The sequence below is a fragment of the Hemiscyllium ocellatum genome, chromosome 17 (assembly GCF_020745735.1).
Source record: "Hemiscyllium ocellatum isolate sHemOce1 chromosome 17, sHemOce1.pat.X.cur, whole genome shotgun sequence".
Classification (NCBI taxonomy): domain Eukaryota; kingdom Metazoa; phylum Chordata; class Chondrichthyes; order Orectolobiformes; family Hemiscylliidae; genus Hemiscyllium; species Hemiscyllium ocellatum.
Window position 1 is genome coordinate 34707834 of NC_083417.1, and position 19837 is coordinate 34727670.

Here is a 19837-nt window from a genome sequence, read left to right on the forward strand (position 1 = left end):
TTGGCTTGACCTCGCCCAACTGGGGCTTTACAAATTGTGAAACCAATTGTTTTTTTGTTGTTGTGCAGCGTTTACGTTTTCATCTTGTTTGCTATGGCCGCAGGCGATTCACTGAACTGGTGAAAACATTTCGTTCTGCACTAATCGAAATTAACAGCTTTAGGTAATGAAGAACCAAAACAGGAGAATATATGTCAGGAACGAACAGATTGTAAAATGCTTCACAAATCAGAAAGTCATCTTCTCTAGACGCTGTAGAAAAAGCTTACCACATTGGCCCCAACCTCTGTCCTGGGCTTTTATAACTTGGAAAGGAGCATCCCATTGATGCTCTTATAGAGAATTCTTTTTATTTGTTTATGAGACATATAGCTTTGCTAAATTGCAGCAGAAAAGGTAATGATGAGCTACCTTTTTAGAATTTGCAAGTAAGGAGGGAATTCTAGGATTTGTGATTCATGGACAACAATGGAATGGTTACTTTGAAAGGATTCTTGGGAAGTTATAATGATACTTCCTTCAGATACCTGCGACATGTTGTTGCCATTGGGTGCCAGTGGCAGACAGGGACCGGATCAAGGAAGCTAATTTGTTCTGGGTGATGCAGAGTTTCTTGGGTATTGTGGAGCTGTACTCATTCAGCAAATGAAGACTTTTTAATCAAATCCCTAATTTGAATCTTGTAATCCCTAATTTGAATCATGGTGCATGTTTCTTTGACTTGGTTCTCTCACCACACACCACAGGCTCTATCTGCCAGCTTGCCTGTGTTATCTGTGTACATTTGCTGCCTTCAATGCTTCTTCCAAGTGGTGTGCTCGACCAGTTTGAGGGAAAGTGGTAATCAGCAAAAAAGTTTTCTTGCCCATGTTTGGCCTGATGCCTTGAGACTTATTGGGGTCTAGAGTCAATGCTGAGGATATTCTGACTATATTCCACTGTACTACCATCTCTGGCTAGTGGACAGAATATTCCCAGGGATGAAAATTGAGAAATCTGAGATTAAAGTATGATTCTGCAAAAAATGGTTCAGTTGGGCTGTTGCTTAACTCATCAATGGGTCAGTTTTTTTCTGGCAATTCGCTGCTTACTGTTACTTTGAGCTTATGACAATCCTACTAATTTTCAGATTCAATCATGTGGCCAGAGATTTACCCTACTGGGCTGCAACTAATTTCTCTCCCATCTCTGAATCTTATGCTGACCAGTAATTTTGTGATAGCTTTTCTGTCTTGTAATCAATTCCACATGCCTCCTGGCTCTTTCGAATGGAAACGCCTCTACCCTTTAAAACTTTATGGATTCACCCCCCATTTTTACTCCTCTCCAAACCTATATATTCTTTCTTCAATGCTGTGAGCAGGCTCCACCTTATCTACATCAACTTTATCCCACAGTAGGATTTCTGGATTTACCTACTCTGTCCTCTCCATTCCCTGTTTAATAGCATGGCATATCCATTGTGTTATACCAACACTTGAGATTCCTTGTTTGCATTTGCATGCATTCTGTAAGCAAGGTTTTCAATGTATTCTCAATATTTGAGAGTTTAAGTCCTAAAGTGGAGGAAAACTTGTCTCTTGGCAATCTGTTCAGGTTTTCTGGTCATCATACAAGCTAGTTCTGTGTTCATAAGTCTTCACATGACTAACAAGACAACAATCTATCTCCATGAATTTCTCAGTTTGAAGTTTAAAGAGAGTTTAAGTGTTACTGCGGATTATATCTGCCATCAATGCTTTTGGATGCAAATCTTAGCAAATTGAGTGGATTGGTTGGAGAGACAGAAAGAAGTAATGAGGAATTTGCAACAGCAACAGTATGTGATGGATGGCAGTTATAGGAAGGGGGGAAAGTCTACCATACAGTCACATAGATGGGTTAACTCCAGGAAGGGTGAGAGAGGTCAGCACCTAGGGCAGGAGTCTTTTGTGGATATACCCATTTCAAACAGGTATGCTGTTTTGGAAAATGTAGGGGGTGATGGATTCTTCGGGGAACATAGCATGAACAACCAAGTTTCTGGTATTGAGACAGGCTCTAATGCAACGAGGGGTACGTTGGCTTCCAAGAGATCAATTGTGTTAGGAGATTCTGTAGTCCGAGGTACAAACAGACATTCTGTGGGGGCCAGCAGAGAAAAAGCAGAATGGTGTGTTGCTTCCCTGGTGCCAGGATCAAGGATGTCTCAGAGAGGGTGCAGAATGTTCTCACGGGGGAGAGGGTCCAGCAAGAGGTCATTGTCCACATTGGAACCAACAATATAGGAAAGGAAACGGTTGAGATTCTGAAGGGAGATTACAGAGAGTTAGGTAGAAATTTAAAAAGGAGGTTCTCAAGGGTAGTAATATCTGGATTACTCCCAGTGCTACGAGCTAGTGAGGGCAGGATTAGGAGGATAGAGCAGATGAATTCATGGCTGAGGAGCTGGTGTATGGGAGAAGGATTCACATTTTTGGATCATTGGAATCTCTTTTGGAGTATAAGTGACCTGTACAAGAAGGACCTAAATTGGAAGGGGACTAATATACTGGCAGGGAAATTTGCTAGAACTGCTTGGCAGGATTTAAACTAGTAAGGTGGGGGAGTGGGACCCAGGGAGATAGTGAGGAAAGGGATCAATCTGAGAGTGGTACAGTTGAGAACAGAAATGAGTCAAACAGTCAGGGCAGGCAGGGACAAGGAAGGACTAATAAATTAAGCTGCATTTATTTCAATACAAGGGGCCTAACAGGGAAGACAAATGAACTCAGGGCATGGTTAGGAACATGGGACTGGGATATCATAGCAATTACAGAAACATGGCTCACGGATGGGCAGGACTGGCAGCTTAATGTTCCAGGATACAAATGTTACAGGAAGGATAGAAAGGGAGGCAAGAGAGGAGGGGCAGTGGCATTTTTGATAAGGGATAGCATTACAGCTGTGCTGAGAGATGATATTCCTGGAAATACATCCAGGGAAGTTATTTGGGTGGAGCTGAGAAATAAGAAAGGGATGACCACCTTATTGGGATTGTATTATAGGCCCCCTAATAGTCAAAGGGAAATTGAGAAACAAACTTGTAAGGAGATCTCAGCTATCTGTAAGAACAAAATAGGGTAGTTATGGTAGGGGATTTTAACTTTCCAAACATCGACTGTGACTGCCATAGTGCTAAAGGTTTAGATGGAGAGGAATTTCTTAAGTGCGTCCAAGACAATTTTCTGATTCAGTATGTGGATGCACCTACGAGAGAAGGCGCAAAACCTGACCTACTCTTGGGAAATAAGGCAGGGCAGGTGGCTGAGGTGTCAGTGGGGAAGTACTTTGGGGCCAGTGGCCATAATTCTATTTGTTTTAAAATAGTGATGAAAAAGGATAGACCAGATCTAAAAGTTGAAGTTCTAAATTGGAAAAAGGCCAATTTTGATGGTATTAGGCAAGAACTTTCGAAAGCTGATTGGAGGCAGATGATTGCAGGTAAAGGGATGGCTGGAAAATGGGAAGCCTTCAGAAACGAGTTAACAAGAATCCAAAGAAAGTATATTCCTGTCAGGGTGAAAGGGAAGGCTGGTAGTTATAGGGAATACGGGATGACTAAAGAAATTGAGGGTTTGGTTAAAAAAAAGGAAGCATATGTCAGGTATAGACAGGATAGATCGAGTGAATCCTGATAAGAGTATAAAGGAAATAGGAGTATCCTTAAGAGGTAAATCAGGAGGGCCAAAAGGGGGCATGAGGTAGCTTTGGCAAATAGGGTTAAGGAGAATCCAAAGGGTTTTTACAAATATATTAAGGACAAAAGGGTAACTAAGAGAATAGGGCCCCTCAAAGATCAGCAAGGTGGCCTTTGTGTGGAGCCACAGAAAATGGGGGAGATACTAAATGAATATTTTGCATCAGTATTTACTGTGGAAAAGGATATGGAAGATATAGACTGTAGGGAAATAAATGATGACATCTTGCAAAAGGTGCAAATTACGGAGGAGGACGTGCTGGATGTCTTGAAACGGTTAAAGGTGGATAAATCCCCAGGACCTGATCAGGTGTACCTGAGAACTTTGTGGGAAGCTAGAGAAGTGATTGCTGGGCCTCTTGCTGAGATATTTGTATCGTCGATAGTCACAGGTGAGGTGCCGGAAGACTGGAGGTTGGCAAATGTGGTGCCACTGTTTAAGAAGGGCGGTAAAGACAAGCCAGGGAACTATAGACTGGCTCAAAGGTAGAAGAAGGAGGATGGTGGTGAAGGGTTGTTTTTCAGACTGGAGGCCTGTGACCAGTGGAGTGCCACAAGGATAGCTGCTGGATCCTCTACTTTTCGTCATTTACATAAAATGCGAGCATAAGAGGTACAGTTAGTAAGATGACACCAAAATTGGAGGTGTAGTGCACAGCAAAGAGGGTTACCTCAGATTACAACAGGATCTGGACCAGATGGGCCAAGAAGTGGTAGCTGGAGTTAATTCAGATAAATGCGAGGTGCTGCATTTTGGGAAAGCAAATGTTAGCAGGACTTATACACTTAATGGTAAGGTCCTAGGGAATGTTGCTGAACAAAGAGACCTGGGAGTGCACGTTCATAACTCCTTGAAAGTGGAGTCGCAGATGGACAGGATAGTGAAGAAGGTGTTTGGTATGCTTTCCTTTATTGGTCAGAGTATTGGGTACAGGAGTTGGGAGGTCATGTTGCGGCTGTACAGGATATTGGTTAGGCCACTATTGGAATATTGCATGTAATTCTGGTCTCCTTCCTATCGGAAAGATGTTGTGAAACTTGAAAGGGTTCAGAAAAGATTTACAAAGATATTGCCAGGGTTGGAGGATTTGAGCTATAGGGAGAGGCTGAACAGGCTGGGTCTGTTTTCCCTGGAGCGTTGGAGGCTGAGGGGTGACCTTATAAAGGTTTACAAAATTATGAGGGGCATGGATAGGATAAATAGACAAAGTCTTTTCCCTGGGGTCAGGGAGTCCAGAACTAGATGGTATAGGTTTAGGGTGAGAGGGGAAAGATATGGAAGAGACCTACGCCGTAACTTTTTCATGCAGAGGGTGGTTCATGTATGGAATGAGCTGCCAGAGGATGTGGTGGAGGCAGATACAATTGCAACATTTAAGAGGCATTTGGATGGGTATATGAAAAGGAAGGGTTTGGAGGGATATGCGCCGGGTGCTGGCAGGTGGGACTAGATTGGGTTGGGATATCTGGTCAGCATGGACAGTTTGGACTGAAGCGTCTGTTTGCATGCTGTACATTTCTATGATTCTATAACCAGGCCATTGGTGTGTTCATTACAAATTTAACAATAACTTTAACCATATCAATTTAATACTTAGTCTTTTTGAGAGCACCATCTATAAAGAGAAAAACAGAGTTAATGTTTTGAGTCCAAAGACCCTTCATTAGGATTCTCCATAGATGCTACCAGACCTGCTGAGTTTCTTCAGTGCTTTGTTTTTGTTTCATATTGCTAGGATCTGCAATTCTTTGGTTTATATCAGCACTTGCTTTGATTTTTTCTTTCGGCATCTGATCTACTCACTACTCCCCGTCTCTCTTAACAGGATAAATACTAACAATTTCCAAACTCTTGCAGTCAATTCTGAAGAAGTCATATCAAACTCAAAATGTGAACTTTGTTTCAGTCTCCATAGATGCTGTCAGACTTCCTGAGTTTCTCCAGCATTTTATTTTTTTTTATTTAAGATTCTTAGGGGGCTTTATAGGATAGATGTGAGAGGTTGTTTCCCATTGTGTGAGATTCTAGGACCAGAGGACATAGTCTCAAAGTTAGGGTTTGACCATTTAAAACTGAGATGAGGAGGAATTTCTTCTTGTGGAATTCTATACCATTGATGTAGAAGCTGGGCAATTCAAAACTGAAATAGACAGATTTTTATTAAGTAATGGAACCGGGGTAATGGGGAAAAGGCAGGAAAATGTGTTGAGGATTATCAGATTAGATGTGATATAATTGAATGACAGAGCAGACTCAATAGGCTGAATGGTCTACATCTACTCCCATATTTTATGATTTTAGTAAAATAATCATCCAATACCTTCTTGACTGTCTCAATGGATCCTGCCTACTCCACACTTTTAAAGACTATTCCAGGTGTGAACCACACATTTTGTAAAGAATTTTTTTCTTACAAAAATTTGTTATTTTTACAAATCATTTTAAATCTGTGCTCTCTTGTTATTGATCCTTTCACAAGCAGGAGCTGTTTCCCCCTCTCTAAGCAATGTAGATGCTTATGATTTTGAAAACTTTTAAGATTTCCTCTTATCCTTTTCTCGAAGAAAAACTGTCCCAAACTCTCCAATATATCCTTATAACTGACATTTGACTTACCAAAACCATGCTTGTAAACCTTTCTCCAATGCATTTACATCCTTCTATTATGCCATGCACAAAATTGCATACAAGACTACAGCTGAGGTCTAATAAATATCTCATTAAAAGTTCAGCATAACTTCCTGTTCTCATACTCTATGCATTTAGTAAAATCCATGATAACATTTGTTTCATTAACTGTTGTTCTCACTTGTCCTGCCAACTTCAATGATCTGTACACATGTAATACTCAGGTCTCTCTGCTCTTGTACCTTTTAGGTATTGTACCCCTTTTTTTAATTGTCAGTCTTTGTTCTTTCCACTAAAATATGCCACTGTCACACTTATAAGTAGCAAATGTCATCTGCACCCATTCACCAACTTCTATTTATCCTTTAGGAGTTCAACAGTGTCCTCCACAGTTTACAATGCTTTCAAATTTTGTATTGTTTGTACAGTTTGAAATTGTCCCCTGTACACCAAGATTGTTATACATCAGGAAAAGCATGACCCCAATATTAAACTCTACTACCAGCTCGAAGTTGTTCTTGTTTGTTTCCTTTGGCAAGTTGAACTGTTGCCCTTTCATTGTATAAATTGGTTCTATATTGAATTATTTTTGAACACTTCCCACTGATCTACCCATTCACAGGTTTGCCCACTTTCTTATACTGGAGATTCTGTGTTCTGTCCCCTACATCTAGAATCCTACTATTTTTTTTATCCTTCCCTCTCACCATCTTCTAAAGGGGCATTGTTTCCTTGTTGTCAGGAGTAACCCCAGCTGCCCTATTTACAGCTGCCTGTTCTGAGGAAAGGTTAACCCTAATTTCTCTCCACAGATGCTACCAGACCTGCTGAGCTTTTCTACCAATTTACAACTTTCCCATCCAGCATATCTGATGGAGGCTTAATTTTGTCTGTCTGCTTCCCATCCCTCCTCTGTTCAACTTCCTTTAGGGTTTTAATTCTTCTGTTGGTGACAGCCTAATTGAGTCGTTATATGATCAACCCTAGGACTGGGGCCTTGAAAACAGCATCTTTGGTTGTTTTCAGTACAGATTTCAGCATCTGCAGTAATTTGATCCAGCACACCACCAGTCGCCCACCTATGGAAGCTGCTTTAGCCAATTAAATCTCTGGGCCGTTTCCAAGCACCAGCCAATCACGAGTGTTGAGTGCCTTTTCCTCCAATCAGAGCGGTCTCGGACGCGCCCGGTTGCTAAGGTGAGCAACACGAACTGCGATTGGACGAGTTGTCGTTCATGAGCCAATAGAATGAGGATTTATTTCAGGGTCGGCTGTCGCTGGAAGGAGTTCTCTTGGCGACTCTATCTCACATTGATGTAGATTAAAACGGCCAGCGGCGTTTACAACTGCAAATCAGAATGCCGTTCGGGCGGAGAAGAAAGGATCAAATGGCCTTTGTAAGTGGGACCGTGTTTCTCCTCCTCCTCTCTCAAAATAACGGACACGTCTCATGACGGTGTTGTTGCCATTAGCTGTATCTAAGATAAACACTGGCACTCTGGAAATAAACATTACTGGATGCTGCAGATTTTTGTTCAATCAGCTTCTCGTGTTTAGGACTCTTTATAAAAACTAAGAATTTTGAGGCAGCAATTTATATCAATGTGACTTGTAATAAACATATTTCTGTTCGCTATAGGAATTCAGTGGATAGTTTGTTTTGCACAATTGAGATTGTTGAACCTTCATTATACTAGAACATAGTGCCATAACAACAAAAATGAGTTGGCGCTGAAGTGGGTCAATATCCGTTTGATGCTACGAATCACTGTTAATCTCCTCTCAAAAAGATGCCCTCTGTGTTTTCAACTATGTTGCGGTCTCCAACTTCTCTTCCCTTTCAAGTTCTTGGACATGTTTTCTCAAGTTTGTGACAATCTTTTCCAGATTTCCATTTTTGAATCCCTCCTAATGTGGTTACCAACCTTGTCACTGTACTGAAACTGCTCTTACCGAAGCTGATAATTACGTACCAAGTTTTTGTGACAAATATAATTCTCACCCTGTCAGCAGCCCTTGACATAGTTGACCACACCACCCTCTTCCAGTAAATCTTTACCATCATCCAGGTCTTCTATAGAGTCATAGTCATAGAGATGTACAGCACGGAAACAGACCCTTTCGTAGAACTCATCGATGCTGACCAGATATTCTAAATTAATCTAGACCCATTTGCCAGCATTTGGCCCATATCTCTCTCAATGCTTCTGATTAATAAACCTATCCATATGCCTCATAAATGCTTTAATTTTACCAGCCTCCACCACTTCCTCTGACAGCTCATTCCATACACCTACCCCGCCCAAGTGAAAATGTCATTCCTTCGGCCCCTTTTAAATTTTTCCCCTCTCTCCCTTTGCACAGCATCCGAGTAAATCTTTACTGAATCCAGAAGACAGAGCACAGAAATAAGCCATTCCCTCCAATCAATTCCATGCTGATTTTGCTCCACATGAAGCTCCTGTATCCCCTCCCTGTCAGCATCTACCTCTTGTCCCGTTCACCATCACGTTAATCCAGCTTGCCTTTCAATATATTTTTGTTTTCAAGTTTCTTTTATTTGTTGATCATACCAAATTATCCTTGAATTAAGTGGCTTGCTAAACTAGTTAAGAGTTGAACACATTGCTGTGGGTCTAGAGTCTCATCTAGGCCAGTTAAATACAACTAATTTCCTGCTCTAAAGGTCATCAGTGAACCAGTTGGATTCATGGTCATCATTGTTCAGTATGGTGCATAGTCCTGATTTGCCTACTGAATGTAACATCCACCTGCTCCCTGATGGAAGTTGAACCCACACCCTCAGAGCATGAGGCTAAGCTTCGGCAATCCTAATCTTGTGACATTACCACTGTGCCTGTCTCTCACCTCAGTCTTCATGTGATCAGAGAATCACTTGCTGTTATTGCTACCTCTGGTATCATCCAAGCAGCTCATCTGGGTTCCTTTTTATTTCTTATGGATATGCTGCTCCTCAACAATGTCTTTTGGAAAAAGAAATGCAATTTAAATTTCCATATGTATTCTGATGATCACCACAATACTTTTGATATCTCTCTTGTCTCTACATTGTGAGACTGTTTACCTGATAAGACCATAAGACATAGGAGCAGAAATTAGGCCATTTGGCCCATCCAGTCTGCTCTACCATTCAGGGCTGATAGATTTTTCAACCCCATTTACCCACTTTCTCCCCATAACTTTGATCCCCTTGGCAATCAATAATAAATCTACCTATTTTAAATATACTCAATAACCTGACCTCCATAGACTTTTATGGCAATGAATTCCACAGATTCACCACTCTGGCTGAAATAGTTTCTCCTTATCTCCATTTGTTATTTATCTCAAGAGGATTGGAATATAAAAGCACCGTTGTGCTACTGACACTTTATAAAGCTCTGGTTAGGCCCCAGTTGGAGCACTGTGTCCAGTTTTGGTCCCCACACCTCAGGAAGGCCATACTGGCACTGGAGCGTGTCCAGCGGAGATTCACACGGATGATCCCTGGAATGGTAGGTCTAACATATGAGGAACGGCTGAGGATCCTGGGATTGTATTCATTGGAGTTTAGAAGATTAAGGGGAGGTCTAATAGAAACTTACAAGATAATACATGGCTTGGAAAGGGTGGACGCTAGGAAACTGTTTCCAGTGGGCGAGGAGACTAGGACCCGTGGACACGGCCTTAGAATTAGAGGGGGTAAATTCAGAACAGAAATGCGGAGACATTTCTTCAGCCAGAGAGTGGTGGGCCTGTGGAATTCATTGCCGCAGAGTGCAGTGGAGGCCGGGACGCTAAATGTCTTCAAGGCAAACATTGATAAATTCTTGATGTCATAAGGAATTAAGGGCTACAGGGAGAATGCTGGTAAGTGGAGTTGAAATGCCCATCAGCCATGATTGAATGGCAGAGTGGACTCGATGGGCCGATTGGCCTTACTTCCACTCTTAGGTCTTGTGGTCTTAAAACGTCTTCCTTTTACTCTAAGGCTGTGTCCTCAAGTCCTAGTCTCTTCTGCCAATGGAAACATCTTCCCAACATCCATTCTGTCCAGTCCGTTCAGTACTCTGAAAGTTTCAGTTAGACCACCCCCTCATCCCTTTAAAGTCTATCGAGTATAGTTCCAGAGTCCTCAAACGTACCTCATATGTTAAGCCTTTCGTTCCTAAGGTCGATCTCGTGAAACCCCTCTGAACCTGCTCCAGGGTCAGTGCATCTTTCCTGAGGTATGGGGCCCAAAATTGCTCACAGTACTCTAAATGTGATCTGACCAGAGCCTTATAAAGCCTCAGAAGTACATCCCTGCTTTTATATTCCGGTCTTCTCGAGATGAATAACAACGTTGTATTTGCCTTCCTAACTACCGATTCAACCTGCAAGTTACCTTAGGAGAAACCTGAATTAGGACTCCCAAGTGTCTTTGCATTTCAGATTTCTGAATATTCTCCCCAGTTAGAAAATAGTCAGTGCCTGTATTCTTCCTAGCAAAGTACATGACCTCACACTTTCCCACATTGTATTCCACCTGCTACTTCTTTGCCCACTCTCCTAACTTGTCTCCATCTTTCTGCAGTCTCTCCACCTCCTCAATACTACCTGCACCTTCACCTATCTTTGTATCATCTGCACACATAGCCAGAATACCCTCTGTTTCTTCATCCAGATCATTAACATATAAAATGAAAAGTTGTGGCCCTAATACCAACCCTTGTGGAACACCACTAGTTACCGACTTCCAGCCTGAGAAGGACCCTTTTATCCTCACTCTCTCCTTCTGCCAGACGGTCAATCTTCTATCCATGCTAGTACCTTGCCTCTGACATCATGGGTCCTGATCTTACTCAGCAGTTTCCTGTGCAGCATCTTATCTAAGATCTTCTGGATGTCCAGATAGATAACATTCTTTGGCTCTCCTTGGTCTAACCTGATCATTACCACCTCAAAGAATTCTAACAGGTTTGTCAGGCATTACCTCCCCCTGATGAAACCATGGTGACTTTACCCTATTTTACCATGTACTTCCAAGTATTCAGAAATCTCATCTTTCACAATGCACTCCAAAATCTTGCTAACTACTGAGGTCAGGCTAATCGGCCTATAATTTCCAGTCTTTTGCCTTGCTTCCTTCTTAAATGGGGGGCTACATTTAGCAATTTTCCAGTCTTCTGGGACCCTCCCTGACTCTAGTGATACCTGAAAGATCTCGACTAAAGCCTCCGTTATCTCTTCAGCTATCTCCTTCAGACATCTAGGGTGTAGCTCACCCAGTCCAGGTGATTTATCCCCTGTTAAGACCTTTCAGTTTTTCTAGCACATTCTCCTTAGTGATCCCCGAGTCTCTAAAATTTTTATGATATTACTTGTGTCTTCTGTGAAGTCTGATGCAAAGTATGCATCCACTTGCTCAGCTATTTCTTTGTTCTCCATTACTGCTTCTTCAGCACCATTTTCCAATGGCCCAATGTCCACTTTTGCCTCTCTTTTGCCTTTTTACATATCTAAGTAAACTCTTGTAATCTTTCCTAATATCACCAGCTAGCTTAGCCTCATATTTAATCTTCTCCTTCCTTATTTCATTTTTCTTGTTCTCCGTTGGCCTTTATAGGCTTCTCAATCCTCTGGCCTCCCACTGCCCTTCGCCACATTATATGCTTTCTCTTTTGCTTTTATGCAGTCCCTGACTTCCCTGGTCAGTCCTGGTTGCCTCGTCCTCCCTTTTAGTATTCTGCGTTTTCCTCCGTATGAATTTTTGCTGTGTCTCATGAATTACTCCCAGAAACTCCTGCCGTTGCTGTTCCGCTGTCTGTCCTGCTAGACTTCTCTCCCAGTCAATTCTGGTCAGCTCCTCCCTCATACCTGTGGAGTTGCCTTTTTTCAGCTGTTACCATTACATCTGATTCCTCCTCTCAAACTGCAGACTAAATTCTATCATATTATGGTCACGTCTCCTAAGAGTTCCTTCACCATAAGCTTCCTTATCAAATATGCCTCATAAGTACCTCCCTGATAAATACTGGGTAAGCAGAAATGAGATGAACCAGGTCTTTAGTTTCCAACATGCCATTTTCTCCCTAGCAACTGTCTAAGGATGAAATAAGATTTTTGCAACCCCAAGATGTGCTTCTGACTTTCTATCCACACTTTTACTGAGATTGCTTATTTTCATTTGTGTCACCGCCTGATTCTGCACCTGCCTTATCCCATCTGCTGTTTAAACCCTCATTAGTGACTTTATTAGCTCCAAACTTCAGTGTATTATTTACAGCCCTCCCTTGTTCTCCCCTCCAGAAATTTGATATAATCCAAAACCCAATGCCTGAGTTCTACCTTTTCACCAAATATATTTCACCCATTACTCTCTCCCTGCTGACTCACAATAGCTTCCATTAAAGAACAATGCAGCACAGGAACAGACTCTTCAAGCCTGTGCAGACATATTTTACCCTTCATATTAAATTGTTTTCACTTACAGGATCCATATCCTCTATTCCCTTCCTATTCGTGTATTCATCCAGATGTTTTTTGAATGCTGTTATTCCACTACCACCTTTGGCAACATGTTCTAAGCAGTTGCCACCCTTGGTGTGAAAAACATGCCTTACACATCTCTTTTAAACCCCCGCACCTTGAAATTGTGTCCCCTGGTAATTGATCCCTCCACGGTGGAAAAAGGCTAATACTTTCCACTCTCCATGCCATTCACAGTCTTATAAACTTCTATCAGGTTGCCCCTCAACCTCCTGCATTCCAGGGAAAACAAACCCAGTCTATACAACCTTTCTTCATAGCTAAAATCCTCCATACCAGGCAATGTCCTGGTAAACTTCTACTGTATCCTCTCCAAAGCATTACATCTTTCTAGTAATGTGGAACCAGAACTGTATGCAATATTCCAGGTGTGGCCTATCTAAAGTTTTGTGAAACTGCAGCATAACTTGTCTATCCTTATACTCAACACCTCCTTCTGCTGAAGGTGAGCATGCCATAGCCCTTTTGTTCTACATTATCTATCTGTGCTGCCACCTTCAGTGATCTGGGGACCTGCACACCCAAATCCCTCTGCATATCAGTACTAAGGGTTCTGCCATTCACTATAATTTGCACCTGTACTTGACCATCCAAAATGCATCACTTCACACTTGGCCAGATTAAACTCCATTTTTCTGTCCATGCCTCAAACTGATCCTAATCCTGTTGTATCCTCTGACAATCCTCCTCACTATCTGCAACTCCATCAATCTTTGTATAATCTACAAACTTACTAATTAGAGTTCATTTTTGTAGATCATGAACAGCGGAGGCCCCAGCACTGATCCCTTGAATCATCACTAGTCACAACCCTCCATTCTGAAAAGCATCCTTCCACCGCTACCCGTTGCCTCCTGTGACTAAGCCAGTTCTGTATTCATCTTACCAGCTCAGCCCTGATACCATGTAACTTCATCTTTTGTAGCAGTCTGCCATGAAGGACCCTGTCAAAGGCTTTGCTTAAGTCCATATAGACAATATCTTTTCCCTCATCTTTGTCACCTTCTCAAAAATGTTGATCAAGTTAGTCAGGCATGACCTCCCCTGCACATAACCGTACTGTCCATCGCTAATAAATCCATTTGCTTCTAAATGCATATACATCTTGTCCCTGAGAATCTTTTCTAATAATTTTCCTATCACCGATGTGAGGCTCGCAGGCCTGTAATTTCCTGGATTATCCCTGTTCCCTTCTTAAACAATAGGACAACATTGGCTATTCTCCAGTCCTCTGGGACCTCACCTGTGACCAGAAAGGAAATAAAGATGTCTGTCAATGCTCCAGCAATTTGTTCTGTTGCCTCCCTCAATATTCTGGGATAGATGCAATCAGGACATGGGAACGTATGTACCTCAATACTTTTTAAGATGCACAACACCCTTTTTTTTAATAGCAACTTGGCTTAGAAATTTGACAGTCTCTTCCCTGAGATCATCTCCTGCCAATTCCTTCTGTTTGGTGAATACCAACACAAAGTATTTATTTAGAACCTCACCTACCTCTTCTGGCTCTGCACATGGATTCCCTGCTTTGATCTTGAGTGGGCTAACCATTTCCCTGCCCTATTTTTTAAATATATAGCCTTGGGATTCTCCTTAATCCTGTTTGGTAATGACTTTTCATGATGCTTTGTTTGTCCTTCTAATTCCTTGTTTAAGTTCTTTCCTACTTTCCTTATATACTTCAAGGGCTTCATCAATTCCCATCCTCCTAGACCTTACGTTTGCTTCCTTTTTTTTTGACCAAGATTATAACATTCCCAGCTATCCGAGGTTCACATAGGTTGCCATACCTATCCTTCATTCTCGCAGGAACATGCCACTCCTGAACTCTTATTAATTGCCGTTTGAAATACTTCCACATATCCAGTGTGGAATTACCCTCAAACAGGCGCCGCCAATCAACATTTTCCAGTTTCTACCTAATATTATTCTAGTTTGCCTCCCCATCCCCCCCATCATTTAACACCTTCACCAGAGGACTGCTGTTACCCCTATCCATGAGTATCCTAAACACTCAGTGTTATGGTCACTGCTCCTGAAATGCTCCCCTACTGAGACTTCACTCACCAGCCTGGGCTCATATCCCAAAACCAGGTCTGGCATAACTCCTTCGACCATTTGCATACTGTGTTAAGAAACCCACCTGAATGGTCCTTAAATTCTGCCCCATCCAAGCCCTAGCATGAAATGAATCCCAATCAATATTGGTGAAGTTAAAATCACCACCAACAACAACCCTGCTGTTTTTATAAATTTCCAAAATCTGTCTACATATTCTTTCCTCTATCTGCTGCTAGCTGTCATTACATGTCAGTTTTAAAATTCTCAATTTTCATATCCCTCCATGCTTTGCCCTTCGTTATCTCTGTAATCTTGAATGTATCTGAAGTATCTTGACTCAGAACAATTCTGGGCTGGTTCATTTCCCAAATGTCTCTACCATCAGTGGTCATGGTGGCTTTCAGCAGCCACGGCCAAATGCTGAGTTATTTCTGCCCCAATGTCCATATCTGTCCACATTGCTTTTATAAGAGGCTCCTCAGAAGTGTCCTTCATTTCCCCTTACTTAACTTTTTGCAAACCACATCAAATTTTGCTTAATAATGCACTGGTGTCATGTCTTGGAACATTTCATTAATGTTAAGCATGTGTTATGAACATCAGTTGTTCTTGAGTTACATGCAGTGCATAGTTGAATTGAGTTGAATTAGCTTTATTGCCACACACTCAAATGAGTACAGTGAAAGGTTTACACTTGCTGCATTAGGGCACCCATCTTAGGTACAAATGTACCTAGGTACAGATAGTTGAACAGTTTAAAGTATTACGATGTTTCTAGATTCATGAGCTAATCACCAAGAAGTGCAATGTCATTGTCAATAATCGCTCGCTAATGAATATGATTGTCCACCTAGAAAATTCTATTAGTCGCTGGTCACAAGAACTGTATGATGTCAGTACTAGATCGTTGGGGTTTTAAAAGTTGAATAGTTTTAGGTTTATAGAGTTAAATTAATCATCGTAACTTGTTGTTATGGACTAGGCGAGACCCCTCAAAACGTTTTTGACCAGGTAGCCCAGACTGTAACTTTGCTATTTGTTTAGCTAGGTGTATAGTGGATATTCCTGGTGTAAATTAGCTGGGTCGACTGCCAAGTGTTAAACAAACAAAATTTATTTACAAAATTATGGAATGAAACACGAAGTACAGAAAACAGAATACCGGATAAGGTATCCTGTCCAAACCCAACTTAATGATGCTGATCTGAAAATACATGCAACAGTCCCAATATACACATCCTTTAGCACCAGCAGTAAACAATGGCACAGACAATTTACAGTTTGAAATAATAAGGACAGAAGAATAGAGAGAAGGCTTCCAGTTTGCCCTGCGAATCTTACTCAACTCACTCCCAAACAGAATTGAGCTGCATAGCTAGAGAGCTGGCCACACCCCCTTGACTATACCAGTTTTTCAAAAGACGTTTCAAGCTTTTGGCTTGAAGCATTATCTGTTAGGGTAAACAACAAGGCCCCAACAAACTATTCAAACAATGGAGCCTGGCCAGTTACCCCTTCTCTGAAAGGGTAAAGTAACCTTGTACCAAACCAGCATTGTGACACTTGTGAATATAAGAATGATGAATTTAGAAAATAAGTAAATAACAGGCACAACACTCATTACGTTGGTATTCATGTATTTGCAATGTACAAATGCATTGGTGTGAAATATCAGACGGTTAAAGGAAGGAAAGATTGAAAACTAGTTCATGATTTTGTTTACACATCACTGCAGTCATTGGGAATTTGAGGCTCAGGGCAGGTTGGATCTGCTGTTAATACTTGTCAATCAATGCAGCTTGTAGGAGAAAGTGAGGACTCCAGATGCAGGAGATCAGAGTCGAGAGTGTGGTGCTGGAAAAGCACAGCAGGTCAGGCAGCATCTGAGGAGCAGGAGAATTGAGGTTTCAGGCAAAAGCTGCATCATGTAGACTCATTTAGGAGATAAAAGATATAGATAACTTTATGCAATCTGCTTTTTGCTTCTGCTGGATTGGACAGGGCAGTTTGTCATTTGGCTTCCATCTTGAACACATCCAGTTCTTAAAGCCACACTTCTCTTAATTAATAAAATAGTTGTAAGCTCTCTACAGTAAGAATGTTTTCCAACTTTGTTTTCTGTTCAGCTGGTCTATTTGCTAGTATAAGACATATCTCGTAAAGTGTTGGCTGGAAAGAACACAGCTGGTCAGGCAGCATGGGAGGATCAAGCGAGTCCACAATTCGGGCAGGACCCTTTTTCAGGACTGGGGAAGGGGAAGGGGGCTGCGAGGTAAATGTGGATGGTGAGGTGAGGGGAAAGGTAGGTGGGGTGGTAATAGTTGGGCGAAGATAGGTGGTGATGGTGCTAGGTCAGTGGGAAGTGTGGAGCGGATAGGTGGGAAGGAAGATGGATAAGTAGGTCACGTGAATAGGATAGATCTGAGTCACAGGGTTGGATCTGAATGGGGTGGTGGGGGGGGGGGGGGGGGCGGGGGGGAAAGGGAGATATGGAAACTGGTGAATTCAGTGTTCATGCCATGTAGTTGTAGGCTCCCGAGGCAGAAGATTAGGTATTTCTAATATATTAGGTAAGATCATACTCAATAGGAATGGATGAACAAACTCAAGTTTTGATCTTGAAAAAGAAAATGTTGAGGGGTGATTTAAATAGATTTTCAAATTTATGAATGATTCTGATAGAACGGACACAGGATGTGTTTCCAATTGTAGAGAGTACCAAAACTAGAATGAATGCATATAAAATAATTGCCAAGAAATCGAATGGGGAACTGAGCAGAAATGTCTTTACCCAGAGTGATGACAATATGGAACCACAGGGAGCAGTTGAGGTGAATACAGTAATACACATGTATTTAAGGGGAGGCTAGATAATCATATGAGCAAGCAGGGAATAAATGGTTACACTGATGGTTAGAAATGTGAGATGTGCCTCAAGTGAAGCATGCATTAGATGGGTTGAATGCTCAAAGTTTGTGAGAAGATTTGTAGCTCGGGTGCTCGTTGTTGTGGCCACGAAGTGACACGACCAGCTATCCCTAGTAGCCGTACACTCTGATGACAAACAACATGAATTCGATTGGGACAACACCACTATTATAGGACAGGCCAAACAGAGAACAGCCAGGGAATTCCTAGAAGCATGGCACTCATCCACGAATTCGATCAACAGACACATTGACTAGTATAAATGCCGGAGGAATCAGCACAGAAGCGCTTCACAGGAGGCTCCCAAGCACTGAAGATATCACCTAGAAAGGGGACGAAACGTTTGCAAGAAAAACTCCCAGCTCGGCGAACAGAACCACAACAATGGGTTGAATGGCCTCTTTCTACTCTTTGTTCCAGATAATTACGTGAGATTTGATAGATTTTCTAAGCCAGGAAGTTGGTAGAAAGAATAGATAGGGAGAAACTGATTCCATGGGCTGAATTCTCCCAAATATCGGCCTAATGTCAATTTTGGGACATTTCATGGAGAGTTTCCCTCTGTGAGCTCTAACAGATTCTCTCTCTCTCTCTCAATTCTCTGCTGCTCATCTCCATTATCTATGCACCATGCCTCAAAGTGCTACTCTTGAGCTATTGTGTACACACCAGCAGCAGGAGTGCTCGCCGTTACTGGGCTTTTTGGGTTTTGTCACCAACACTATGTTTAAATCCACACTGTGTGCCAATTCAAATCTGTAAACTAGGAATATTCTGGATTAACAAGAGAGTGATACTGTGTGATACTCCTGTTTTCATAATTCACTGTTGCATTCTGATACATTGATCATTTTGTATTATGTTGGTACTTAAGGTTTAAGTATTGGATTGACTGTAACAGCAGAAAATCTTAAATAATTAACTTTCATAAATGCTTTAAGATTTTATATTTACATTGGGCCAACATGTTGGGTGACAATATTGCATAATAGCGTAATTGATGCCAATTTCGCTTGAACTGCCTGGAAAGGAATCTCAGTTTTGTATAGTGGGATGTCATCTGAATTGATTTTTGCAAAGCAGAAATTCATTTGAACCTAATTTTGTGTCAAGAAGGAAATCTGATAATATTAATCCAGTACTGTAACATTAACTTTGTTTACCTAGCATATTTTCTCCTTTTTTGTTGCCTTGACTAATCACGTTTTCCACCATTTGTTTAGAAACACATAGCTCAGGGTTTGGTACCTGCAGCCACAATAGCTCCAAGAGCTGCTGTTCCCCGTACCCCTCCGCCACGTAGCCCAGATCCTTCTCCAGAAAGACCAAGGTACACTGTTTTCTCAGTTTTATTTATAGTTTTGCATGCTTATTGTTATAAAAACATTAATCTAATAGGTTTGGTTTATGCGGACGTTCATCCTAAGATTTATGTTAATAATCTGATCACTCTTGCAACATTTTTAGCTGTGTTTTGACCATGTTGACTAATATTATTGGCTTGTGTTTGTTACGTCATTTTGATTTGATATCCTAATCAATGTTTACAATTGCTAATTGATCTAAAATGATTATTTAGTTGAAAATGATATGCATTATCTCGATCATATAAAAAGATGTATTGATACTGCTATGTAGCATTTATACACAAAAAAAATCTTAGTTGTTACCCAGAGTGGCATGTTAGCACATTTAGTCAGAAGACTAGCATGTGCTTCGTAATAATGTCAGCAGCATAGAGTTTCACTCCAGTTCTGATTGAGGTAGACTTAAGGCCTGCCTTTTGTCTGTACCTTAGTAAAATCATAGCAGAAGCTGTAATTTAGCAATCCACAAATAATTGAGGATACAATCTGGATCAGAGGAAGTTGTATATCATGTGACAGCATTGGAAAAAAGATTAATTCCTGGATACCTTAACTTCATTTTCTTCTAACAAATGTAAGGTTTGGGATTCTGCAAAAGAT

The 19837-nt window shown here is 41.4% G+C and overlaps 1 protein-coding gene across 1 annotated transcript in view; it reads left to right on the forward strand.

The window, feature by feature from the left end:
• The first annotated feature begins 7639 nt into the window (after positions 1–7639).
• Positions 7640–19837, forward strand: part of cep89 (centrosomal protein 89) — a 121012-nt gene continuing 108814 nt past the window's right edge. The window contains exons 1-2 of the mRNA XM_060837660.1: positions 7640–7744; positions 19094–19200. Coding sequence (XP_060693643.1) covers positions 7706–7744; positions 19094–19200 — 146 coding nt within the window. The 5' untranslated portion in view covers positions 7640–7705. The remainder of the gene's footprint in view (positions 7745–19093; positions 19201–19837) is intronic.